Source organism: Melanerpes formicivorus, unplaced genomic scaffold (genome assembly GCF_026170545.1).
Source record: "Melanerpes formicivorus ecotype bairdi unplaced genomic scaffold, bMelFor1.0.p_v2 SCAF_1, whole genome shotgun sequence".
Lineage (NCBI taxonomy): Eukaryota > Metazoa > Chordata > Aves > Piciformes > Picidae > Melanerpes > Melanerpes formicivorus.
This window is the reverse complement of record NW_027142353.1, coordinates 64,827,646-64,855,631: the sequence shown is the minus strand read 5'-3', so window position 1 is coordinate 64,855,631 and position 27,986 is coordinate 64,827,646. Positions and strand designations below refer to the sequence as shown.

The following is a 27,986-nucleotide window of genomic DNA, read 5'->3' as shown; positions in this document are numbered from 1 at the left end:
AGTCCGCCTGTCCCAGGCGGCGAGGCTCCGCCGGGCATACTCCCCCGCCCCGCCGGGCGGAGCCGGGCCGGCACGGGCTGCGGGGGCGCTGCCGAGCCGCGCCGGGCGGAGCCGAGCCGAGGCTTGCCGTGCCGCGCCGTGCCGTGCCGAGCCGAGCCGTGCCTGGCCGTGTGTGGCCGTGCCGAGCCGGGCCCACCATGGCCATCGCGCACATCGCCACCGAGTACGTCTTCTCCGACTTCCTGCTGAAGGAGCCGCCGGAGACGCGCTACAAAGGGCTGCGGCTGGAGCTGGCGCTCGACAAGATCGTCACCTGCATCGCCGTGGGGCTGCCGTTGCTCCTCATCTCCCTCGCCTTCGCCCAGGAAGTCTCCATCGGTAGCTGGCCTCCCCGAGAGGGCCCTGGCGGTCCCCGGCGTCTCCCGCGGTGGACAAAGGGATCGGTGGGGCGGGGGGCGGCGGAGCGTTGCGGGGCTCCGCGGAGCGTTGCGGGGCTCCGGGGGGGTACGCTGGATGGGCGGGCGTGTGAGCGCTCCGTGGGGCTCGGCTAACAGCTGCCAGGCAGGATTTCTAATCGGGGGTAGGGCAGAAGGCGCCTTTGGGCCGCGGGGAGCGCGCAGCAGGGAGAGCAGCTCTGCCGGCAGCATCCCAGGGAGCAGACGGTGCCTCTGCTTTACCCAGGTGTGTTGGGCGTCCCGGCCATCTTTTCCCGCTCTTGCCCGTTCGTTCCCTCCCCCTCCGTGGGACATTCCCTGGCCGCTGCCAGTCCGTAACAGCTCCTTAGCAAAAGCCCTGTCGGCTCAGCTGCTGCATGTTTTCCCGCGGGAGGGCTTAAGACGAGCCGTGGAGCCATGCCGCTCTTTGTGTCCCAGCGCTGCTCAGCCTGCAGCGTGAGCGACCTGCCGGGCTGTGCCTTGGGTACTGCTCTGGTCCCGGCGCCCGGAGTCTTCCGCAGCCAGATCTTGCTGTCATTCAGCAGCTGTCAGGGGCAGGTACCAAGGAAAAGGAGGCTCAGAGCTCTGCCGTGTGTTGAGCCTGGTCAGCTGCTCCTCAGGTGCTAGGCAGGGTGGGCAGTGGAAGCACTCCACAGTTTTTTTTCCTGCCCTGTTGCCCTTCTGCGGGTGTTCCAGTTCAGCTTGTGGTGTGACTCAGTAGATGAAGCTGCCTTCATTCTTTACAGAAGAAGGGCCAAGTTCCTAATTATGTTAACTCTCCCACCCCCAAGTTATGGAAGTGCTTGTGCAGCAGCCAAGTAGCCAGCCCTTGCCAGAGTCTGAAATGGTGAGGAGACTTGGGATTTAAATCCAAATGACAAGGACTTGTAACAAGTTTGATTTACTGCATGTACCTGTTTATTGGTATTCAGTGTTGTATACCTGAGATGTATCATCTATAGGTGTGAGACAAGTGAATGCCAAGAGAGCAGGAGCTGGAACAGGACTATGAGTTAATGCTGAACCTGTGTAAAGGCATCATGAGTAGCAGTAATCAGATACCAGACTGCTGGCTTCCCAGGGAAGTGGTGGAGTCACTGTCCCTGGAGGCATTCAGGAGGGGATTAGACGTAGCACTTGGTGCCATGGTTTAGTAGTCCTGAGGTCTTGGGTGACAGGTTGGACTTGATGATCTTTGAGGTCTTTTTCAACCTTATTGATTCTATGGAAATGCCCCAGACTGCTGTATTTACATCTCCTTACACACCTATTGCAGTAGATGTGGGTTTGACCCAAAACACCATGGCCTGCAATAACCATACAGAAGAGTCAAGGACAACCAGGCTGGGAATGCCAAGACTAGATCTGAGCCCTCTGGCAGCTCTGGCCAATCAATGACTGGATGGATAGAGCAGTATTTCTGTAGTCTAACCTGCTGCTTTTTTATACCTGCTGCTGCCAAGTGCACATTTCTTCCTCTTAAGGCAATAAATAAAAGAGAGCTTGCATTTCCATACACTAGCTGATGTATGGGCCCCTTAGTTCTTCTGCTGCTTCTCTCAAAGTGCTGGATGCAGTTTGAAACAGAGCCTGTGTTTCAAGGTCTCTTTTATTAGCTCTGCAGAGGTATTTGTTTACACAAACCTCCAACACACAGTTGAATTGTAGAGTTTGGTAAACTCATTATCTTGGATGAGTGAAGTTGTTCTCTTTGGGGCCTCAGTGCATGCTGTATCTAACATACTACAGTATTAAGCTAATTAAAATTGAATCTGTGACTCCAGCAGATCCATGAGGCAAGAATTAAAATGTGTGCCACATCCCAGGGAGGTGGTGGAGTCACCATCCCTGGAGGGGTTCAAGAGGGGATTGGACGTGGCACTTGGTGCCATGGTCTAGTCATGAGGTCTGTGGTGACAGGTTGGACTCAGTGATCCTCAAGGTCTCTTCCAACCTTAGTGATACTGTGAGACTGTGATCTTGCATGTACTTCATATTGCTTATAAGGCTGATAACCTGTTAGAAGGAAACATGAGTATGAAAGTACTCATACTTACATGAAAGTATGAAAGTAAGTATGGGAAATACTCCAGGCCCTTGCTGTGAGTGAAACTGCACCACGTGGTTTCCATACAGAAAGTGATACTACATCAGCCACGCTGCAACTGGGGCTGTTGCCTACTTCCTGCATGCTCCTTGGGCTGCCTGCTTACTGGAGATCCCCAGGCTGTTTCCGTCCAGGCTTTTGGGTGGGGACAGAGAAAGTCCTGGAAGCCAGATCTGCCTGCTTCTGTGAGCACAGGCGTTCAGCCAGTGAGAAAATAGAAAGTAAGATTTGGTTTCAAATGCTTCCTGGTGTAATTGTGCTTTGAAAAAAGCTCAGGAGTGCTAAACTGAGAGGAAATGGTAGGGTCCACTTCAGGTCTGAAGAAGAACAAGTCAGAAGTCGTTGTGAAAGCTCTGTGTGAGTCACAGCATGGAAATACTCTGCCTCTGGGTACAAAAACTGAACACCCTTTCCAAAACTGAATGCTCAGCAACTATTTCTGTTGGGATAATTGCATTCTTCCCACCTAAACATTTCTTGGCATCTCTAGCTGTCATCTGCCCTTCCTGCTCTGCTTTCCTGTTTGTTGCAGTGCAGCGTCAGGTAACTGCAGTTTTCCTCCTGCATGTGGTTGCTGTTAATTGTGCAGAAGGATCACAATGCTTCCAGTGGTGATGCAGTGTTTCTGGAGCTGCCAAGTCACTTTTAGTTTTGATAAAAGTTCCAGGAAATAAATGAGTTCCCATTAGAGTGTCACAGAGGATTTCTCTGCTGGAGACACAGAAAGCCCACCTGCCAAGCACAGAGAGTAAGCACTCCTGAGACTCCTGGGGTTAGTGCCTGCACCACACTTTGGCATCCTTCAGGGGCACGAGGAGAGCTAATCCAACATTATTCTTGGTTGTATTTTAGGAAGCCTTGGTCACCTGCAGGTTTATGATGATATCAAGCTGTTGCTGGTAGTGCTTGGCAGTGATTGAGCTGTTCTTTGCAGCCCTTGAAAGCTTTGCTGATTGACATCCTGCACCTGTTACCTGAATAGAATAGAACAGAACAGAACAGAACAGAACAGGTTGGAAGAGACCTTCACGGAACGGAACGGAACGGAACGGAATAGAATAGAATAGAATAGAATAGAATAGAATAGAATAGAATAGAATAGAATAGAATAGAATAGAATAGAATAGAATAGAATAGAATAGAATTAACCAGGTTGGAAAAGACCTCAGAGATCATCAAGTCCATCCTACCACCCAACACCATCTAATCAACTAAACCATAGTACTAATTGCCCCATCCAGTCTCTTCCTAAACACTTCCAGTGATGGTGACTCCACCACCTCCCTGGGCAGCACATTCCAATGGAAAATCTCTCTTTCTGTGAAGGACTTCTTCCTAACATCCAGCCTAAACCTCCCCTGGAGCAGGTTGAGACTGTGTCCTCTTGTTCTGGTGCCGGTTGCCTGGGAGAACAGACCAACCCCACCTGGCTACAACCTCCCTTCAGGTAGTTGTAGACAACAAGAAGGTCTCTCATGAGCCTCCTCTTCTCCAGGCTAAGCAACCCCAGCTCCCTCAGCCTCTCCTCACAGGGCTGTGCTCCAAACCCCTCCCCAGCTTTGTTGCCCTTCTCTGGACACCTTCCAGCAACTCAGCATCTTTCCTAGACTTTCTTTTATATAATTTTATGTAATTTTATAAAGTTTTATGCTGGGAACTTGCAAACAGAAATAACAGTAGGATTGTGAGGACTGTGCTGGGGATGTTTGTATTTCTTATATTATGGCTTGATATTATTTCCTTACAGTATTTGGCATTTCTCAGGGTAAATACACTGCAGGTGATGAGGTAGTATGGTAACAGAAACCATGTAGATGTAGATTAAATACAGCTAAATCACTCATCCAGTGGTTGTAGCCAGGAGGGGGTTGGTCTCTTCTCCCAGGCAACCAGCACTAGAACAAGAGGACACAGTCTCAAGATGCACCAGGGGAGGTTTAGGCTGGATGTTAGGAAGAAGTCCTTCACAGAAATAGTGATTGGGCATTGGAATGGGCTGCCCAGGGAGGAGGTGGAGTCACCATCCCTGGAGGTATTCAAGAGGGGATTGGATGTGGCACTTGGTGCCATGGTTTAGTCATGAGGTGTGTGGTGACAGGTTAGACTTGATGATCTTTGAGGTCTCTTCCAGCCTTGGTGAGTCTGTGTGTGTGATCTGTGTGCTAAAAGGATGGGGTACTCCCAGCAGTGTGTGAGCCATGAATTAACAGATTTATTTTCCTGGGTGTTTTATCCATGACCATCTTTTTTTATAACAAGAATATCTTTGAGCCAGGATTGAGATTCCAGTTTTTAAACTGTGTGTATTGTAAGATATGCTTTCTTACTGTCAACAGCTTAGCTGAAGACATAGATATTTATTCCCCACCGCTGCTTGTAGGCTACTGCAGCCCTGAGCAGGCTGTTGAGCAGAGAATTGAAACAAGCTGCTTAATTTTGGCAGAGGCTTCTTTCCAACTTAGTTCTGGGAAGGATCTCAGTGGCTGGCTTGGGTTGCAGCTGAGAGAAGAGTAGATGTGGGAGCTGTCCCAACTGACATCAAATATCATAGTATCATAGTATCAGTCAGGGTTGGAAGGGACCACAAGGATCATCTAGTTCCAACCCCCCTGCCATGGGCAGGGACACCCCACACTAGATCAGCCTGGCCAGCCCCTCAGCCAGCCTGGGCTTAAACACCTCCAGGGATGGGGCCTCGACCACCTCCCTGGACAACCCATTCCAGGGCTTCACCACTCTCATGGGGAAGAATTTCCTCCTCACCTCCAGCCTGAATCTCCCCACCTCCAGCTTCATTCCATTCCCCCTAGTCCTATCACTCCCTGAGATCCTGAGCAGTCCTTCCCCAGCCCTCCTGTAGGCCCCCTTCAGATACTGGAAGGCCACAATGAGGTCACCTGGGAGCCTTCTCTTCTCCAGACTGAACAGCCCCAACTCCTTCTGCGTCTTCTCCCATAGGAAGGCAATTGGGGGTTGCTCATGCAGGCTTAAGCCCAGCAGCTGGTTGCCACTAAGTGATATTGTCTCCATGCTTCCTTCTTAAACATAGTGTCTGTTCTGTTTTCCCCAGCCTGCCACTTTGGTCCATGGGAAGCATCTGCAATGAAAGAATTCCTTCTGGTCTGCTCTTCATGCATGCATGTACACCTACACATGCAGCTCCTTCTTTGGCATGTATTGAGACAGCTGTTTTCCATGTTTTAAAACACTTTTTGGCTGCTGGGGTGGAAGGGGTGTGGTGAATGGTGCTTGACCTTGATTTCTCTTGTGTGGGGGTTGTGCTTTAGTGGTTGCTAACATGGATCATTCTTGCTAGATAAAAATCAGGTGTTTGGGTGTCATGCCCGGTTCACATTGCCTTGTGGAAAATTATAGTGGTAATTAATGATCAGGTTTTTCATCCAAGCTTATGCAAATCTTTCTCCACTGACTGTGGTGTGTTAGAAAGCAAATCATTACTTACAAAAGGATTAATCCTCTCAACTACAAAACCTGATCCTAGTTCAGGAAAAATAGTTCAGCATGGGATTAGCACTGATTCTTGGAAGTACTGCTGTAGTTTCTTAATGAGGTGTTTAAGTGAGAAGGGGCTGTTGAGCCACTGGGGAGGAAACCAGTCCTGCCTGCTAGGTTTGTGCTCTTGCAGGTAAGGGATGCAGCCAGAGGATGCTGAGCCCTCTGCTTGTCTTGCAGCATAGCATATGCACCCTAGCATAGCAGTTGGATACTGCAAGCCCTTCATGACAGTGGTAAAGTACTGAAACAGGTTGCTCAGGAATGTGGTTGAGGCCCTGCCCCTGGAGACATTCAAGGTCAGACTGGATGTGGGCCTGGGCGACCTGATCTAGCTGGAAGTGTCCCTGCTCACTGCAGGTAGGGTTGGACATGATGATCTTTGAGTGTCCCTTCCAACCCACTCTGTGACTCTCCTTCAGAGCTGAGATTTTCCCCTGGGATTCTGAGAGTTCATTTTTGTAGGTAGGTTACTTTTTCTGAAAAGCATCCCCAGGGTCAGCAGGGTGGGAATGACAATAATTACTTGTGTCATGCTCATGTAGCATCAACAGTAAAATTGCCACCTACATTTGGGCAAAAGGAGTTGGAGTAGGCCCACTGTTTACATCTTGATTCTGAGAAGTCCCAGCTGGGATTGGGGAATCTTCTTTTAGATACCTGATGACAGATCCTTCCCAAATGATCATAGAATCCATAAGGTGTGAAAAGACCTCAAAGATCATCAAGTCCAACCTGTCACCCAAGACCTCAGGACTACTAAACCATGGCACCAAGTGCCACATCCAATCCCCTCTTGAACACCTCCAGGGATGGTGACTCCACCACCTCCCTGGGCAGCACATTCCAATGGCCAATCTCTGTGAAGAACTTTCTCCTCACCTCAAGCCTAAACTTCCCCTGGTGCAGCTTGAGATCCTGCCAGACTTAGGCAAAGTGGATGAAAAGTTGTCATGTGAGCACAGGACCTCCACCTGTAGGTAGCCCATAATTTCTTTTACAGTGCTTTATAGGAGCTGCAGAGTAACCAGCTGCAGAAGGAAAGGGTTCTCCTGCTGCAGACATGGGGAAGACAGCTGAGGACTTGCTGGCAGAGCACACATGAAGATGTGCCACACCTGGGTGGGGTGACAGCTCAGCCTTGCTGCTTCTGGCTGTAGTGACTCAGACTTGTACTCTGCACTCAGTTGCATGCCTGCAAGTAATTCCTGCAGTCAGCGACCAGCTCCATCTGATAATCATAGTGCACTGGTAAAAGTGACATTTAGGCTGGATGTTAGGAAGAAGTCCTTCCCAGCAAGAGTGATTGGCCATTGGAATGTGCTGCCCAGGGAGGAGGTGGAGTCACCATCACTGGAGGTGTTTAAAAAGAGACTAGTTGAGGCACTTGGTGCCATGGTTTAGTTGATCAGATGGTGTTGGGGGATAGGTTGGACTTGGTGATCTCAAAGGTCTTTTCCAACCTGGTTAATTCTATTGTTTCTAATACCAGAACAGCTACAGCAATGCCAGTGGTGCAGCAGAGCAGTGAACCCAGCTCTTCTGATCCCCAGGGTTTCAGCAGGCACGTTGGAAACCTTTGGCAACTTGCCTTGGGAGTCGAGTAGATAGGGCTGGACATCAAGCAGAGGCTGGTGGCACTCTGGCTGTTGCACTGGTTTGTAATTAACCTTATTGCAGTTTCAGGTTTAAGGTGTTAATGTAGATTACAACTCTGCACTAACCAGGGTAATGTTCAGGTTTAAATTGAAAGGATGTCTCTGTGCATGTTCTACACAGAACACAGATTATTGAATGCCTCTGAAAATGGTTACAATTTTCTACCTTCCCTTCCCCCCTCCCCACCTTCTCCTCCCTTCCAAAGGAGATTGAGTGGAACATCCCCCTTATGAGGAAGGACTGAGGGAGCTGTGTCTTTTTGGAGGCACTTGGTGCCATGGTTTAGTTGATCAGATGGTGTTGGGGGATAGGTTGGACTTGACGATCTCAAAGGTCTTTTCCAACCTGGTTAATTGTATTGTATTGTTTCTAAGAAGAGACTGAGAGGTGACCTCATTCATGTTTATGAATATGTGAAGGGCAAGTGTCAGGAGGAGAGAGTCAGGCTCTTCTCAGTGATGCCCAGTGATAGGACAGGGGGCAGTGGGTGCAAGCTGGAGCAGAGGAGGTTCCACTTGAACATAAGGAAAAACTTTTTTGCTGTGAGGGTGACAAAGCACTGGAGCAGGCTGCCCAGAGAGGTTGGGGAGTCTCCTTTTTCACTGTGAGAGTGACAAAGCACTGGAGCAGGCTGCCCAAAAGGGTTGTGGAGTCTCCTTTTTCACTGTGAGGGTGACAAAGCGCTGGAGCAGGCTGCCCAGAGAGGTTGGGGAGTCTCCTTTTGCACTGTGAGGGTGACAAAGCACTGGAGCACGCTGCCCAGAGAGGTTGTGGAGTCTCCTTTTTCGCTGTGAGGGTGACAAAACACTGGAGCAGGCTGCCCAGAGAGGTTGGGGAGTCTCCTTTTGCACTGTGAGGGTGACAAAGCACTGGAGCAGGCTGCCCAGCGAGGTTGTGGAGTCTTTTTTCGCTGTGAGGGTGACAAAGCACTGGAGCAGGCTGCCCAGAAGGGTTGTGGAGTCTCCTTTTTCACTGTGAGAGTGACAAAACACTGGAGCAGGCTGCCCAGAGAGGTTGTGGATGTCTCTGGAGACATTCAAAACCCACCTGGACTTGTTTCTGTGTGACCTACTCTAGGTGAACCTGCTCTGACAGGGGGGTTGGACTAGATGATCTTTCAAGGTCCCTTGCAAGCCCTAACACTCTGTGATTCCATAAATAGCAATAAACCTATACAAAATGCATTTAATGTTGGGCTGATCTGGATAAAGTGAAAAAGTATGAACTGTAGGTTTTATTAGAGGAGAAATTAAGCAAAAGTGGTCCACAGACCCACTGTGCACCTACACATGGGTACACAGAGCTAGGTCTACGGAAGGCTAAGAGTCTTCTGCTATGAAGGGAATATCCTCCTGGCTGACATGAAGCTAATCCCTGTCCTTTGCTCCCACAAGTAACAGAAGGGGGAAAAGAAGGAGCCAAGCCCATAACAACAGGGAATTAAAATACACAGCAATGAGGATGAGGAATAATAAATGACTATGTTCATCAGGCAGCTGTGACAATAGCCTTTGGCCAAGATATCATTAAACTTGGCAATGCACTTTTTTTATCACCATTCCCTGGTACTAAATCAGCTTTGGAGAGGGAGTGATGAGGATTGGACTTACACTTTTGCAAACAAATGAGGATGCAAAAAAATGCCACTTACTACATGGCACCACCCAAAAGAGCTGCAGAAAGTTAAGGCAACAGGTGTGCAGTCATGTATGGTAGAATGGAATAGGAATAGGAATAGGAATAGGAATAGGAATAGGAATAGGAATAGGAATAGGAATAGGAATAGAATAGAGTAGAATAGAATAGAATAGAATAGAGTAGAATAGAATAGAATAGAACAGAATAGAATAGAATAGAATAGAATAGAATTAACTGGGTTGGAAAAGAACTTCAAGATCATCGAGTCCAACCTATCATCCAACACCATCTAATCAACTAAACCATGGCACCAAGCACCCCAGCCAGTCTCTTTTCAAACCCCTCCAGTGATGGTGACTCCACCACCTCCCTGGGCAGCACATTCCAATGGCCAATCTCTCTTTCTGTGAAGAATTTCTTCCTCACATCCAGCTTAAACCTCCTCTGGCGCAGCTTGAGACTGTGTCCTCTTGTTCAGGTATGAAGTTGTGCAGGTGACTCTCTGGAGAAGGAGGCTGCCTGCCTTTTTTCTCACCAATTTAAACACTCCCTTGCTTTCAGTGGTTTCCCACTGAATGAGAATGAACACATGGAATGTGTTTCTTGTTGCAGATACGCAAGACATGAGCAGGACAAAGCGTCTTCTGAACACTCCTATTACCCTCCCTTTGAAAGGGTCTCTTGTTGGCTGCTTCACACCAAGCACAGCCAGAAGCAGGAGGTTCATTAAGTGGTGAGAGCAGAGCATAAATGGTCCCTAGGCAGTGCAGAACACACAATCCAATTTTATTTTGTTTATTGTCTTCCTCCCCTCTGCATTGTGTTGTTTCTTGGAATGTGTCCAGAAAAGGCCAATGAAGCTGGGGAGAGGTCAGGAGCACAAGCACTGTGAGGAGAGGCTGAGGGAGCTGGGGTTGTTTAGCCTGGAGAAGAGGAGGCTCAGGGGTGACCTTATTGCTCTCTACAACTACCTGAAGGGAGGTTGTAGGCAGGTGGGGGTTGGTCTCTTCTCCCAGGCAACCAGCACCAGAACAAGAGGACACAGTCCTGTGCCTGGGGAGGTGTAGGCTGGATGTTAGGAAGAAGTTCTTCCCAGAAAGAGAGATTGGCCATTGGAATGTGCTGCCCAGGGAGGTGGTGGAGTCACTATCCCTGGAGGTGTTCAAAAAGGGATTGGAGGTGGCACTTGAAGCCATGGTTTAGTTAGTCCTGAGGTGCTGAGTGACAGGTTGGACTTGATGATCTCTGAGATCCTTTCCAACCTTACTGATTCTCTGATTGGCAATTTTCTGGAAAGCAGAAACTCCCCAAAGCTTTGGGAGAGTGCCAGTGCTTGTCTGGTGCCAGCATTGCTTAATCACATGAGCTCTGGTCTGATAAACAGTAATTTATTTTCCATAAGGGAGGCTTGTGGCAGAGCAAACCCTGTCTTTATGATGCTGCTGCCTTAGAAATATTTACAGCAGTGACTCACAGGGAAAGGCTCTTATTCAGAATGCCCCTGGACTATGCTACGTTGTAAAATAGCTATACAAGTTACAAGGCAAATCTGTCAGCCTCTCTTGCACAAGAGGTGCTTGTGGGTTCTGAAAACTAAAGCAGCAAAAGGACACTTATGATACAATTCACATTCATATGATACAAGACACATTCCCCATGGAATGGAGTGGAGTGGAGTGGAGTAGAGTAGAGTAGAGTAGAGTAGAGTAGAGTAGAGTAGAGTAGAGTAGAGTAGAGTAGAGTAGAGTAGAGTAGAGTAGAATAGAATAGAATAAGGAGTAGAATAGGGTAGAATAGAATAGACCAGGTTGGAAATGACCTTTGAGATCATTGAGTCCAGCCTATCACCCAACACCATCTAATCAACTAAACCATGGCACCAGGTGCCCTATCCAGTCTCTTCCTAAACACCTCCAGTGATGGTGACTCCACCACCTCCCTGGGCAGCACATTCCAATGGCCTATCTCTCTTTTCTGTGAAGAATAAGGCACAGAGCAAAGCTCTTTGCACTAATTTTGATGACCATATCAAGAAACAAAAGTAGCAATATTTCCCCCCTACTGCTCTTTTGATATTGGTGCTGTGTTGGAGGAAGCTTTGGAGGGATGTTCCTGGAGGAGCCATCTCCATTTAGTGTAATCATTTGGTGAAGCAGCTGTCCTGTGTCAAAATGTGGAAAAGTCTGCTGGAAAGGTGTGGGTGTATTTGCTTTCACTGCCAAAGCCTCAGAAAGAGAATCAAATCCCCCATCCTGTTTTACTACTAGCTCTAATCCAAGAAGCCACTGGTACTCCACATCCCATAGCCACTCTTTCTTGCTGAGCTGTGCTGCAGTAAGACTGGGCTGGTACCTGTAGCTGGTCAGAACAGTTAGTGGCACCATCTGTGCAGTGCTTGGGTCCCTGGATCAGGAGAAGGAAGACAAGACCCTAGTAGTGGTTGAGGCCAGAGATGGAGGGGGCCCCACTGGGACAGGCACTGCCACTATTTTGGTAACCAATGTAAACAATCATGCTCCAGTTTCCCTGCAAAGGGAATAGAATAGAATAGAATAGAATAGAATAGAATAGAATAGAATAGAATAGAATAGAATAGAATAGAATAGAATAGACCTTCAAGATCATCGTGTCTAACCTATCATCCATCACCACCCAACCAACTAACCCATGGCATCAAGCACCCTATAAAGTCTCCTTCTGAACACCTCCAAGGATGGTGACTCCACCACCTCCCCAGGCAGTCCATTCCAATGGGCAATCACTTTCTCTGTGTAAAACTTCCTCCTAACCTCCAGCCTAAACCTCCCCTGGTGCAGCCTGAGACTGTGTCCTCTTGTTCTGGTACTGGCTGCCTGGGAGAAGAGACCAACCTCTGCCTGTCTACAAGCTATCTACACTGTGTTTGTCTCTGAGAATGCAAGTATTGATACTGAGGTGCCAGTGGTGTCTGTTGTGGACAGAGAGGAGGAAGAAAATGCCATGGTGACATTCAGCACCCTTGACAGGGACAATGACCCCAAATTCTCCACAGAGACAGCACATCACTGTGCTGGTGAGGAGGGAGGGGGTCTGGAGGCTATGATTGCTCTGTCAAAAGTTACATGTGTAACCTGAACCCCTCAAAGCTCATTCACAGTCTCACAGGCAGAAGAGGTGTCAGCACACTGAGCCAAACTTGCTCTTGCATCACTTCAAGGACTGCTGGGCTATGGGAGTGGTGTTTGAGGCCTCGTTTCAATAAGCAGTAGAGGTTGTGTATTTGAGAAGCATAGTGGCATGATGGCATGTGATTGGGCATGATGGTATGTGATTGGGCATGGTGGTATGTGATTGGGCATGAAGGTATGTGATTGTAGCTGTTTCCTTGGAAAAACAACCTCACCTGATCATGGTTTGCATCTGCTGATTTGCCTTTGGCCAACCTGAAATAAGTGCAAGTGAGAGAGACAGGTCCTGGAGGTCATATTCCATCCCCTCCCCACCCCCCAAATGTAAGAAAACAGACCTAATGAACAGATGCTTCTAATCATAAGAGTCATAGAATCAATAAGGCTGGAAAACACCTCAGAGGTCATCAAATCCAACCTATCAGCCAACACCTCAGGACTAACTGAACCATGGCTTCAAGTGCCACATCCAATCCTTTTTTGAACACCTCCAGGGATGGTGACTCCACCACCTCCCTGGGCAGCACATTCCAATGGCCAATCACTCTTTCTGGGAAGAATTTTCTAGTGCTTTGTCTCAACCTGTAGGAGACATCAGCAAAATCCCTGTGGGACCGCAGTGGGAATTTAGTGACTCTCCTCCCTGCTGAGCTGCAGTCTCATTGGGTCACTGATAGCTGTGAATACCATGAAATCCAGAGCGTGAGCTTTCCTTCCTTGACTTGATTTCTTTGGGTTTTTTCCCTTTTCTGAGGACATGATAACTTGTACTTTGTTTTCCCAGGTGCCCAGATAAGCTGCTTCGCACCCAGCTCCTTCTCCTGGAGACAAGCTGCTTATGTGGACTCCTACTGCTGGGCAGCTGTGCAGCAGAAGCAACCATCCCAAAACAACTTAGAAAACATTCCCCTGTGGCTGCATAAAGTATGTACAGATCTCCTTCTCCTGGACAAAATGCCCCCAGATAGAAGCCTCCCTTTGCCTTAGTTTTCCTGCTCCTCTGCTCTAGTCCTTGGCTTTGACTTTACTCTCTATTTTTAGGAAGAGTGTTTACTTTCCCTTACTTCCAAAGAGGGTAATACTACAGAAGGTATTTTCTGCCTTTAAATAAAGAGTCTGGTTTGCTGTAATAACAAATATCACCAGTTAACTGACATGAGTAGTGTTGATACACCAGAGGGACCTGGACAAGCTGGAGGGGTGGGCCCAGGTGAACCTCATGAGGTTCAACAAGAGCAAGAGCAGGGTTCTGCACCTCTACAGTCTGGGGGAGGAGGTGATAGAAAGCAGCCCTGTGGAAAAGGACTTGGGGTGCTGATGGATGAGAAGCTGGACAAGAGCAGCTTGCAGCCCACAAGGCTAATTGTAACCTAGGATGCATCAAAAGATGCGTTGCCAGCAGATCCAGAGAGGTGATTCTTCCACTTTACTCTGGTGAGACCTCACCAGGAGTACTGTGTCCAGGTCTGGAGCCCTCAATATGGAAAGGACATGGACCTGATGGAGAGGGTCCAGAGGAGGGCCACAAAAAATGATCAGGGGGTTGGAGCACCTCTGCTATGACTTCTCAGGATGTCAGGTAGTGATAGGACTAGGGGGAATGGAATGAAGCTGGAGGTGGGGAGATTCAGGCTGGAGGTGAGGAGGAAGTTCTTCCCCATGAGAGTGGTGAAGCCCTGGAATGGGTTGTCCAGGGAAGTGGTCGAGGCCCCGTCCCTGGAGATAATCAAGGTGAGGCTCAATGAGGCTCTGGGCAGCCAGATCTAGTTGGGGATCATAGTATCATAGTACCATTCAGGGTTGGAAGGGACCACAAGGATCACCTAGTTCCAACCCCCCTGCCATGAGCAGGGACACCCCACACTAGATCAGCCTGGCCTGAGCCTCAGCCAGCCTGGGCTTAAACACCTCCAGGGACAGGGCCCCAACCACCTCCCTGGACAACCCATTCCAGGGCTTCACCACTCTCATGGGGAAGAACTTCCTCCTCACTTCCAGCCTGAATCTCCCCACCTCCAGCTTCATTCCATTCCCCCTAGTCCTATCACTCCCTGAGATCCTGAGCAGTCCCTCCCCAGCCTTCCTGTAGCCCCCTTCAGATACTGGAAGGCCACAATTATGTCACCTCTGAGCCTTCTCTTCTCCAGACTGAACAGCCCCAACTCCTTCAGTCTGTCCTCATAGGAGAGGTGCTCCAGCCCTCTGACTGTGGGGAGGTCAGACTGGCTGACCTTTGGAAGTCCTTTCCAGCCCAGACCATTCTATGATTCTATGATATTGCTGTGTTGCTGTGGAGCTGAGTGTCCCACCTGGCTTGTATCAAAGTCTTACTCGAGGAAAAATGGCGAGGGAAAAGGTTTTGTAGTTTTATTTTATTACACTGGGCTTGATTTCTCATGCAGAGGAACTCATGGCAGAGAGGTGTTTTGGGAGAGATTAAATTAATCAGTGGTACCAACAGTTTTAACTCTGTTGTCAGGGTGCTCACCTTTGCTTCTGCAGGCTGTTCCCTTGCAACCATGAGCTGGCTTCTGCTGCTCTGGGTAAAGCAGCATCATATTGAATGCAGAGTGAGAGACTTGTTTTATGGGTTACAAGTGTGGTAGGTACAAAGATACTTGAATTGGCTCCAAGTGGCTAGCAGAGCTTTGGCAGGAGTTACAAACTCTGAAAACATGCCATGCTAATGCCTGGAGCTGACTCAGCTCGAGAGGCACTGTCGTCCTGCTTGGGCACTGCTGATGCCAGAGCAAGAAATGCTGGAGGTAGTTGTGTGCTGCCTTCCTCAGCCCTTCTATTACTTGTCCCAACAAACACCTGCCTGGCACCTAGGAGCAGAGGAGAACCTGGTGTTAGAGGGTGCTCAGGTCTGGGACCTGCAGCACCTGTATTTCTGAATGTTGCTTGGGTACCACTGGAATGTGCTGCCCTGGGAGGTGGTGGAGTCACCATCCCTGGAGGTGTTCAAGAGGGGATTGGATGTGGCACTTGGTGCCATGGTCTAGTCATGAGGTCTGTGGTGACAGGTTGGACTTGATGATCCTTGAGGTCTTTTCCAGCCTTATTGATTCTATGATTCTACCCCTTACCTCAGACTTTATTACCCCTTTAGCAGGTGATACCTCCTCTGAAAGACTCTCCAGGGCTGTTGCTGATTTGTTTGTGGACTCAAATCACTAAGTGTAAGGATTTACTGCTGCCTTCTCCAGTTAGCACCACTCATAACCTTGACTGTTGGTCTTGTGTTTCATAAATATTAAAGACAGAGACTTGCTCACTTCTAGTTTGAACTTTTTCTTGTTGAGTTAGTGCTCCACTTTAGTTCAGCCAGACCTTCTACAGAGGCCAGTCAAAGCTGCTAGAACATTTTGTGTTGCAGGTGGCTTGTGTGGGTGGATATGCTGCAAATCTGGATGTGTTGCTGCCCCTTTCTCTGATTTCTTCACATTGAATTTTGTGCCATAGTCACCTGCTGTAAGTCTCCTAGTTTGCCAGCCATGTCTAACAGCTTAAGCCATCATACTTTTATGATGTCAATTTGCTCTCTGGTTCTGTCTCAGGAATTGGCTTAGGGCCCTTCTGCCAGCAATTTCTCTGACAGCTTGATGGTAGGTGATGTTTCTTTGTAAATACCCTGCAGACTGGCTGCAAGAAGTGTGTCTGAATGGCTGAGTCAGAGCTTGTAGAAGAGGCTGGGTGCCTCATCTTAACTTCATCAGTCCATGCTTAGCCACCTACCCTTCCAATGACCCCTGCACCGGGAGCTGCAGATGCGGTTTGGAGGGCAGTATTAATTAAAATCCTTCTACTGGTTGTTCATCAACTTCCATGCTTAACAAATTGCCAAGGAAGGAGTGGTGTTACAGCTATTAACACTGACCTTTGGTTCCCACTGAAGATGTTTGGCCAGCAGCTGCAGGGATGATAGTTTTCTACAGGAAACCAGAGCTTGGGTTGTCTCCTGGTGCAGGCTGTGCCCACTGAGGTACTTACAGCCTCACTGCTCTGTGCTTTTAAAATGGCAGAGCAGAGCCTTTGTGGGTAATGATACAAAGGAGCCTTCCAAAGCTCAAGTGAGAGAAGGTTTGGCTCCTGCATGCAAGGGCAGGGGTGCACATACAGGGACAGAAGGGATCACTAGGTCTAGCTTTTCTTAAGACAACACTTCCAGCTTTTTTCCCTGCATTCTGGGCAGCAGTGCTTTCATTTGTAAAGCATCTCAGTTTCTCATACTCTGACTCAGCATATTCATATATATCAGGTAGATATCAGGTAGTGATAGGACTAGGGGGAATGGAATGAAGCTGGAGGTGGGGAGATTCAGGCTGGAGGTGAGGAGGAAGTTCTTCCCCATGAGAGTGGTGAAGCCCTGGAATGGGTTGTCCAGGGAGGTGGTTGGGGCCCTGTCCCTGGAGGTGTTTAAGCCCAGGCTGGATGAAGCTCTGGCCAGCCTGATCTAGTGTGGGGTGTTCCTGCCCATGGCAGGGGGGTTGGAACTAGATGATCATTGTGGTCCCTTCCAACCCTGACTGATACTATGATACTATGATATATTGGTGTGCTGGAAGACTCCATTAAAAAAGCTCTAAAGGAGGCATTCTGTTACAGCTTTGAAGGAAGGAGGTTGTAAGCCCAAAGGTAGGTTTCATCTTCTGACAACTATCTTTATCCAGACCTTGGCAAGTTTTCTGTAGGCTGATGCATTTTGGTTCACACCACCTGTGGCAACTTTGGGTGATAATTGAGCTTATGAAGCAGTTTGTTTCAATGCCCTTTTAACCTGTTTGCTGTTTGTTTACTGCATCTTGTCACAGTTCAGGCTATTACATAATAGACTATTGTGTGTTTCAGTCTTGCTTTTTCCATTCACCTTCAGGAAGGTGGGATGGTGATGCATCCTTGAAAGACAGTTTCAGATTCCACTGATTTATGTGCTTCTGTAAACAGATTGCTCCAACATTTATTCTTCTCTGCCCACACATATGTTCTGACAAATGGACTCCTCAAGCAGACTGGTGTCTTCAAAACTTATTTCCTTGACCTCCCAATAAGTGGTGAAAAATATCATACCAAAAGATCATTAGGAGTTCACTTTTAATATTTACAGTGCTAGCACTGTTCTGGGCATTCCTCAGGGAAATTCATCTCAAATGTGCATTGAGGACTACAATGCCCTGAAGATGGTTCAGGTGTTCTAGTTAGATTCCAAAACATCTCTGACCCCTCAGGCACACACACAAATAAGTAGAGTGTACACCAAGGCCCTTTATTGATTCCCAGCAAATACATACTGAAGAGAAGAGAAGAGAAGAGAAGAGAAGAGAAGAGAAGAGAAGAGAAGAGAAGAGAAGAGAAGAGAAGAGAAGAGAAGAGAAGAGAAGAGAAGAGAAGAGAAGAGAAGAGAAGAGAAGAGAAGAGAAGAGAAGAGAAGAGAAGAGAAGAGAAGAGAAGAGAAGAGAAGAGAAGAATAGTATAGGAGTAGAATAGAATAGGAATGGAATGGAATAGAATAGAATAGAATAGAATAGAATAGAATAGAATAGAATAGAATAGAATAGAATAGAATAGAATAGAATAGTATAGAATTAGAATAGGAATGGAATGGAATGGAATGGAATAGAATAGAATAGAATAGAATAGAATAGAATAGAATAGAATAGAATAGAATAGAATAGAATAGAATAGAAACAGAAACAATAGAATTAACCAGTTTGGAAAAGATCTTTGAGATCATCAAGTCCAACCTATCACCCAACACAATCTAATCAACTAAACCATGGCACCAAGCACCCCATCCAGTCTCTTCTGTCATTCTGAATATTGATCTGAATGTAGATGTTCACACATTCTGGTAAGACAGGGTTGTTTTAGAACATATATGTTCAGTTTGTGTAGATGATGTTCATGAGAGGAGCAAATGCAGGCACTTGAATGAAAGGTCATGACCTCACGAGAGTTCAGTGTCTTGAATACATAGGAGATTGTTCTAGAGTTTGGACAGCATGCATGCAAGTTATTTTTCTTCCCCATCCATAGTAGCTAGTAGTGATTTAAAATTGCTCATTTCCCCTATCTCCTCTGCCTCTGGGTGGGTTGGATTGGTTGATGGTTTGGACGTGATGATCTTGAAGGTCTCTTCCAACCTGGTCTGGTCTGGTCTGGTCTGGCCTGGTCTATTCTATTCTATTCTGTTCTGTTCTGTTCTGTTCTGTTCTATTTTATTCTAGGATGTTGTCTTATGAAAACCATCACCTGCCATCTTCCCTTGCACCTCCTCCTCTCCCTGATTCCTTCACCACTACCTCTTCACCTAGAAGTACCACACCACATTTGCCACACAAGTACTGGGCTTCCCCTCACCAGGCTCCCATCATCCCCAAAGCTGTAGCTTATGGCAGCATGAGAAAACACTATGCAGCTCTTTTCTGGATGGCTTCCAAAGCAGAGCAGCAGCGTGACCATTAGCCCAGCTCTTTTGTGTTTGGAAACAAAGGCCTGTATTGGTCAGCCCTTCCACAGCACTTGATGCACAGCTCCATCCTTCTCGGATCCTGGCTCCTTTCGAAATGAAAGCTACACTTGTTCTATTTGTTAACAGGAGGCTTAGAGAACTAGCACGTGGCTGTGAATCATTAAAATATAAGGCCTTTAACTGACAGGCAGAAGTGAAAATGCAGAGTCATCTGGCACGGGTCCTAGGCTTTAGAGCCACAGGTTTGGATTATCCAGCTCATCTGACTACACTTTACAGTCACACATAGTGACTTCCCATTTTAAGCATAGAATCATAGAATCAATAAGGTTGGAAAAGACCTCAGAGGTCATCAAGTCCAACCTGTCACCCAACACCTCAGGACTAACTAAACCATGGCTGCAAGTGCCACCTCCAATCCCCTCTTGAACACCTCCAGGGAAGGTGATTCCACTACCTCCCTGGGCAGCACATCCAATGGCCAATTACTCTTTCTGGGAAGAACTTTCTCCTCACCTCAAGCCTAAACTTCCCGTGGCACAGCTTGAGACTGTGTCCTCTTGTTCTGGTGCTGGTTGCCTGGGAGAAGAGACCAACTCCCACCTGACAGAAAATACAATATGTACTTTAATACTCCTTCAGCTCTAACAAGCAGACAAGACTTAGAATCATAGAATCAATAAGGTTAGAAAAGACCTCAGAGATCATCAAGTCCAACCTGTCACACAACACCTCATGACTAACTAAACCACGGCTGCAAGTGCCATCTCCAATCCTCCAGGCAGAGAGGGACCTGGGGGTGCTGGTTGATGGTAGGCTGAACATGAGCCTGCAGTGTGCCCAGGTGGCCAGGAGGGCCAATGGCATCCTGGCCTGCATTAAGAACAGTGTGGCCAGCAGGAGCAGGGAGGTCATTCTGCCCCTGTACACTGCACTGGTTAGGCCACACCTTGAGTCCTGTGTCCAGTTCTGGGCCCCTCAGTTTAGGAAGGAGGTTGAGTTGCTGGAACGATTCCAGAGAAGGGCAACGAAGTTGGTGAGGGGCTTGGAGCACAGCCCTGTGAGGAGAGGCTGAGGGAGCTGGGGTTGCTTAGCCTGGAGAGGAGGAGACTCAGGGGTGACCTTATTGCTCTCTACAACTACCTGAAGGGGGGTTGTAGACAGGCAGAGGTTGGTCTCTTCTCCCAGGCAGCCAGCACCAGAACAAGAGGACACAGTCTCAGGCTGCGCCAGGGGAAGTTCAGGCTGGAGGTCAGGAGGAAGTTTTACACAGAGAGAGTGATTGCCCATTGGAGTGGACTGCCCGGGGAGGTGGTGGAGTCACCATCACTGGAGGTGTTCAGGAGGAGACTTGCTGGGGTGCTTGGTGCCATGGGTTAGTTGATTAGGTGGTGTTGGATGATAGGTTGGACGTGATGATCTTGAAGTTCTCTTCCAACCTGCTCTATTCTATTCTATTCTATTCTATTCTATTCTATTCTATTCTATTCTATTCTATTCTATTCTATTCTATCCTCTTTTGAACACCTCCAGGGATGGTGAGTCCACCACCTCCCTGGGCAGCACATTCCAATGGGCAATCACTCTTTCTGGGAAGAACTTTCTTCTCACCTCCAGCATTGGTGAGAAGGTGCTGTGTCCTCTTGTTCTGGTGCTGGTTGCCTGGGAGAGGAGACCAACCCCCACCTGGCTACAACCTCCTTCCTCTGTTCTGATCTCTGGCTGGTTTTGCTTCGCTTGGGAGAGATAATCTGCATGCTTTGGCTGGCCCTGGCTAAGTGTAAATTCTGCTCCTTTCTCTTATCCCTTTTGTACAAGGACATAAGGGGGAGGCAGGGAAGGAAAAGCTAGTAGCTTCCCCTGGTCTTTGGCCAGGGGGTCCTTGTGCTGGTTATTAATTGCAAATATCTATATAATATTGTAACTCCTGTGTATTTTGTACACATTCATAGCATCCCATTGTAGAGTGGAGATTTTGCTTGTAAATACAGCTCCATTTGTTTCTGACTGAGTTGGTCTGGCAAAGTTAATGCTGGGGCAGGGGGGAAACTTCAACCCACTGCAACAGGTGGAAGTTAACCTGCTTTCTCTTCTCCCTTCAGTTCTTTCCATACATCCTTCTGCTCGTCGCTATCCTGCTGTATCTACCATGCTTGTTCTGGCGCTTCACCGCAGCCCCTCACCTCTCTTCAGACCTGAAATTTATCATGGAAGAGCTCGACAAAGCCTACAACAGGGCAATCAAAGCTGCTAATAGCATCTGTAAAGGAGATCCCAAGGATCCTACTGACTTGCTGCCAGCTGCTAATGAGAACTTGACACAGAGGTAAAATTCTGGGGCTCGGCTTTCTTGGCTCTTTTCCTTAAGCTCTTACAAGATGTGGCACCAGCGCTCTCTTAGAAATGTATTGGAAAGGTTTGAATAGAATACAATAGAATGGAGTAGAATAGAATAGAATAGAATAGAATAGAATAGAATAGAATAGAATAGAATAGAATAGAATAGAATAGAATAGAATAGAATAGAATAGAATAGAATAGAATAGAATAGAATAGACCAGGTTGGAAGAGACCTTTGAGATCATCAAGTCCAACCTATCACCCAACACCATCTAATCAACTAAACCATGGCACCATCCAGTTTCTTCCTAAACACCTCCAGTGACTCCACCACCTCCCTGGGCAACACATTCCAATGGCCAATCACTCTTTCTATCAAGAATTTCTTCCTAACATCCAGCCTAAACTTCCCCTGGCACAGCTTGAGACTGTGTCCTCTTGTTCTGCTGCTGGTTGCCTGGGAGAAGAGATCAACCCTCACCTGGCTACAACCTCCCTTCAGGTAGTTGTAGACAGCAAGAAGGTCTCCCCTGAGCCTCCTCTTCTCCAGGCTAAGCAACCCCAGCTCCCTCAGCTGCTGCTGCTTTTCCCCATTGTAGCTGCACTGGTTGGAGATTCAGTAGGAGTAGCCTTCACAGGACTCCTCCTGGAGGCAGCATGGACCCTTGATCTCACACCTGCCCAAGCTCCTGGGCATGTCTCCCCTTTGTGGCAGTTTAGGCTGGGTGCTTCCTGTTCCTGCCACATAAGCTACATCTCCAGTGTCCTGAGTGTCCAGCCCAGTAGGTGGATACAGGAAATAGCATATTTCATACCCATAATATCCTGTGCCCTATACATCCAACTGTTAAAGAAAGGTGCTAGTGCTCTTCTGTGCATGGATATCATAGAGTCCTCTTAAGAAGAGGACACATACAGAGCCAGGCAGAAGGGGACCCAGGCTTACTGGTTGACAGCCAACTGAACATGAGCCAGAAGTGTGCCCAGGTGGCCAAGAAGGCCAATGGCATCCTGGCCTGCATCAGGAATAGTGTGGCACCAAGTGCCTCATCCAGTCTCTTTTTAAACACCTCCAGTGATGGTGACTCCACCACCTCCCTGGGCAGCACATTCCAATGGCCAATCTCTCTTGCTGGGAGGAACTTCTTCCTAACCTCCAGCCTAAGACTCATCCCCCAAAGAGGGATTCCAATCTTGTGTCTATTTCAGAGCGCTAGGATTCTGAACCTTGAGAGAGAGCTGAATGCTGCAGCATCTGACCTATGTGATCTGAGGGGTTTTTTTTTTTCTCTCTCTTTCAGCTTGTGGGAAATATCTGAAAGCCACTTTAAATACCCAATTGTGGAGCAGTACCTGAAGACAAAGAAGAATTCCAGATGCTTAATAATTAAGTACATTATCTGCCGTTTACTCACACTAGTAATTATATTCATTGCATGCCTCTACCTGGGCTACTACATTAGCCTCTCCTCTCTGAGTGATGAGTTTCTGTGCACTATCAAAACTGGGATCTTAAAGAATGACACCACTGTTCCAGAAGTGGTTCAGTGCAAGCTCATTGCCGTTGGTGTCTTCAAGGTGCTCAGCTACATTAACCTGCTGGTCTACCTCCTGGTGATGCCGCTGGTAGTGTATGCAATGTTTGTTCCATGGAGGTGGAATTCAGGAATTCTCAAAGTGTATGAAATCCTGCCAACTTTTGATGTTCTGAAACTGAAGTCCAAGTGCTTCGATGACCTAAGCCTTTACCTCCTCTTTCTGGAGGAAAATGTCAGTGAACTCAAATCATTTAAGTGCCTCAAAGTGCTGGAGAACATTGCGGCCTCGGAGAAGTTCGATGTCATGCAACTTCTGGTCAACCTTGGTACTATTAAGACAGATACCATAGATGGGAAGCCAGGGACAGCTGTGTTGGAGAAGTCTGAAGAAACAACTACAGAAGAGCTAGACAAAAATGCAACAGAGCTACAAGGTAAGGTGACCTGCTCTTTCTTTAAAAAGTACAATCAAAGAAAGGTCTCAAACCCACCACATCTACACCTGCTGCTATAGAGAGATAAGGAAACCACTAACCCCCCAGTTGATACATGCATACTTGTGACACTGCAAATCATAGAATCAATAAGGTTGGAAAAGACCTCAGAGATCATCAAGTCCAACCTGTCACCCATCTCCTCAGGACTAACTAAACCATGGCTTCAAGTGCCACCTGCAGTCCCCTCTTCAACACCTCCAGGGATGGTGACTCCACCACCTCCCTGGGTAGCTCATTCCAAGGGCCAATTACTCTTTCTCCTCAACTCAAGCCTAAACCTCCCCTGGTGCAGCTTGAGACTGTGTCCTCTTGTTCTGGTGCTGGTTGCCTGGGAGAACAGACCAACCCCCACCTGACTACAACCTCCCTTCAGGTAGTTGTAGAGAGCAGTAAGGCAGTGGGACAGGCTAGGCACTGATGTGTCTGTTAAGTTGGTCGTCCTTGCTGACCTCTCTGCTCTGGTAGTAAGAGACTTCAGCTCTCTGAACTCAAAGTCCTTAAGACCACCTGCACAGTGGAAGAGCACTAGCTTGGCCTTCAGTAGGTTGTGCTTGAAGAGGCCCCAGTCAGAAAGCTCATGGTGTCAGGACATTTGTTTTTCAGTGTCATTTGTTTTTCAGCTCAAGAGAGTAACAACTACTGCTTCTGCTTTTCATTCAGGCTTTGACACAAAGCTTAGGTGAATGTGAAAAACAAGTCTGAGGCTCAGAAATGCCCCTGCAGAGGAACAGAAAACAAGAGAAGAAGGGAAGTGGAGCCAGGCCCCGTGAACATGCTCCTCTTCCTTCTTACAGAGAGAAATGGAGGCTGACTGTAAAGTGATTTTTGCCAAACTAGCCTGAGTTGGTCTGGATTGGTGCAGCTGTTCTCTGAATACTCTCACCAGCTCCCAAAATGATCAGCCCTGAGCAATTGCTCTTATGTGACACACAGTCTCAGATTCCGTGCTACATACATGTGGCCTATCTTAAATGTGATTCCAATTCTCTTCTCAAGTGCAGAGTTAGAGAAGAAAAGCCAACTATCCAGGTAGAAGGGACAGAAGAGCTTTTGATGTGAGCATGGCTGCTGTTGTAGTGGTCCCCACAGAAGCAGCAGGACAGTAGTGCATCCCAGCAATGAGGTAACTCACACTCTGTGGGCTGCCACTTACAAAGTCCTTCACTTGTGGAAGTGAAGATGCTTTAAAATGTTCAGTAGCTGACCTGAGCAGGCAAGCACAGTGCTTAGGGCAAGTTAAAGAACTGTTTCAAAAGCAGGAGCATATTAAATCTACTTTCTCTTCAGGAGGCTATGCCATGTGCTTAGTAAAAAGCAGCAGCAGCAGCACCCAGAGGTAACTCTTTCTCTGTACTTTGGTCAAGCAGTTGGGAGAAGCAGACAGTTTATGCAAAGGAGAATTCAGAACAGACAAGCAGAACTCCTTTCAAGCTTAAAGAAGCATTTCTGGGAGCCAGCTCTGGTAGAGTGATTTGCAGCAATACTGACAGTAAATAGTTTCCCTCTTGAGCATGTCCCTTTTTGACTTTACTGGTGGGTGGGTTTTGGTAGGAGAATTTAAGAGCCCAAGTCTCTTCCCAAGGAGCTGAAAAAGCTAATAGAAAATCTGACTCATTTTTACCTGAAAGCAGAATTTTTGACACTGCTTTCATCTCACAAAAATGCTTCAAAGACATAGAATAGAATAGAATAGAATAGAATAGAATAGAATAGAATAGAATAGAATAGAATAGAATAGAATAGAATAGACAAAACCAGGTTGGAAGAGACCTTCAAGATCATCGTGTCCAACCTATCAACCAATCCAACACCACCTAATCAACTAACCCATGGCACCAAGCACCCCATCAAGTCTCCAAGTCTCTGTTTTTCTCCAGAGCAGAACAAACTCATGCTTGAAACTACTCAAGTGCATTGCAGAAAGAAGTTGCCATTTCATGACCAGTTCCAGCTGGGGCAGCCCTCTTCTGCCTGGGTGCAGCTGCAGACTTCACTGCACATAAGCAAAGCTTCTCCCGTGCATCACTGACACAGTCTCAAACTGCATCAGGGGAAGTTTAGGCTGGAGGTGAGGAAAGTTCTTCCCAGAAAGAGTAATTGGCCATTGGAATGTGCTGCCCAGGGAGGTGGTGGAGTCACCATCACTGGAGGTGTTCAAGAGGAGATTGGATGTGGCACTTGGTGCCATGGTCTAGTAGTCCTGAGGTGTTGGGGACAGGTTGGACTTGATGATCTTTGAGGTCTTTTCCAACCTTATTGCTTCTATGATTCTATGATTCTTCTTTAGCTCTTTGTCTTTTGTCACTAGGGGCATCTTTTAATTAATAAGCATGATAACAAAACAATGGTAGGTGCTGACTCTGGACCATAAGGGCAGGAGACACTGCAGGACATCCTGCCACTGGGTGCTGCTTCCAGAAAACTTCCAATCATAGAATCAATAAGGTTGGAAAAGACCTCAGAGATCATCAAGTCCAACCTGTCACCCAACACCTCATGATTAACTAAACCATGGCTTCAAGTGCCACATCCAGTCCCCTCTGGAACACCTCCAGGGACAGTGACTCCACTACCTCCCTGGGCAGCACATTCCAATGGCCAATCTCTCTTTCTGGGAAGAGCTTCCTCCTAACATCCAGCCTAAACCTCCCCTGGTGTAGCTTGATGCTGTGTCCTCTTGTTCTGGTGCTGGTTGCCTGGGAGAAGAGACCAACCCCTTCCTGGCTACAACCTCCCTTCAGGTAGTTGTAGAGAGCAATAAGGTCTCCCCTGAGACTCCTCTTCTCTAGGCTAAGCAACCTCAGCTCCCTCAGCCTCTCCTCATAGTGCTTGTGCTCCAGACCTCTCCCCAGCCTCATTGCCCTTCTGGCAACCTCACTGGAGGTGTTTAGGAAGAGACTGAATGGGATGCTTGGTGCCATGGTTTAGTTGATTAGATGGTGTTGGATGATAGGTTGGACTCAATGATCTCAAAGGTATCTTCCAACCTGGTTAATTCTATTCTATTCTATTCTGTTCTGTTCTGTTCTGTTCTGTTCCACTCTGTTCTGTTCTGCTCTGTTCCGTTCCGTTCCATTCTGGTCTATTCTCTTTGCAGGTGCTTAGACCATTGGCTGGGCTAGGGCATGTTTTGGGGTTTGACCCTTCAGGACACCCTTTAACTTCTAAAAGTGTCCTTTCTCTCTAGTTTTGACAGGCCATGACGCAAGTGGCAACATGAGTACGAGAGAAGATAAGAAACTCCGCCAAAGACTTATAGATTCTTCTTGCTGATGCTGCCCCACCACAGCAGGCTGGAGCTTCATGCTGCAGGGGGACTTCTCCTCCACCTTCACTGCACTCAACACAAGGTGCTGCTCTTTGAATGCAATCACCTTGGTAGCCTGACAATTCCTCAGAAGCCAAACTGGTTTACAGACTGCTTGTTGTGTACCGATCAGCAGCCATGTACCTGACAAAGCAAGTTGCAGATTTCTGTTATTTATTAAAATAAGAGGGAAAAAAACCCCAATACACAAGGAACAAGAGCAAGAGAAAAATGAGCAGTAAGTGACATGTGTTGAAGGCAATTGAAGCTGGCAGCACTACACTGTACAGAGGTGGGGAACATAACCCTGTGGCTGACAAAAGGAGATGGCCAATTTGCATTCTGAAGTGTTGCTCTGCTGGGAGCAGCCATCTCAGCTCTGGGGTTTAATGGAGGCATCCTGGGGCTCTCTGCCCTGGAAAAGGAGGGAGGTGGAGGTGAGTGGTAGTTGGTTTTTAAATGAATCTGATTAATCTGTACCAGGCTGGCCACTGACAGTGGCTGTGTCTCCACAGGAAAAACAGAGGTTGCTTTGTTCGGCCTGGGATGTCTTGGTTAAGCATCTCAGCGCTAATGTCTGGGTTTAATTACTTGGCCCTGATGAAAAAGAGAGAGAGTACAAACAGGCTTAGTATAAAAGGCTACTCTAAGTGTTAGGGGTTTTGAATTTTCTATGTATTAATAAATTAATGTCTTGGGGTGTGGGGGTTACAAAATGTAATGCTATGTAAGCTAAAGGTTAGTTTAATTTCCATTTCTCAGTCGTTTTGGTCTTAGCGACTAACATACCCACCTTGGAGTTTAGACTGGTGATCAGTGAAGTTCATTTTAGACTGGTGACCAGTGAAGTTCATGCCACTTATTGTAGAAGTTGTTTGGACGTGTGGCATTTGTTTCTACATGGTTGTGATGCCAAACACAATGTTAGGTGTGCTGCTTTTCAACCCCCACTCTTGAAGACAAGTCTTACCCGTCTCACAGTAGTACCTGAGTGCCTCAGCAGAGCCAAGCACTCCACAGCCAGCATGAGGGAGGTGTAAAGAAGATGAAATGTTATTCTCTCCACACACCTGGTGACTTCATTTTAATCAAAAAGAAGAGGCTGAAGTGGGTTGGAACAGACAGAAGGGGGGTGGGGGGGTTGGGGGTACGTGTTTGTAAATTGGCGAACTGTCCTGCTTTGTTATTAAACTGTTGGGGGAGAGTGGGATTCTGCCCTGATGTTGTTCCCCCTGCCCAGGACCTCAGCTTTGTATGAGCATTAAAATGACCTTTGCCTGGAATGTTAGATACAAGGGGAGGTGAGGAGGGGCT

General features: G+C 47.6%; 1 protein-coding gene across 1 annotated transcript; it reads left to right on the top strand.

Annotated features, from left to right (window-relative positions):
- The first annotated feature begins 156 nt into the window (after window positions 1-156).
- Window positions 157-27,804, top strand: PANX1 (pannexin 1). Its single transcript, XM_068145560.1, has 5 exons — window positions 157-378; window positions 13,303-13,442; window positions 21,093-21,316; window positions 22,632-23,302; window positions 26,553-27,804. Exons 1-5 carry the CDS (start codon window positions 198-200, stop codon window positions 26,636-26,638), a joined length of 1,302 nt encoding a protein of 433 aa, XP_068001661.1. The 5' UTR covers window positions 157-197; the 3' UTR covers window positions 26,639-27,804.
- Window positions 27,805-27,986: the final 182 nt, after the last annotated feature.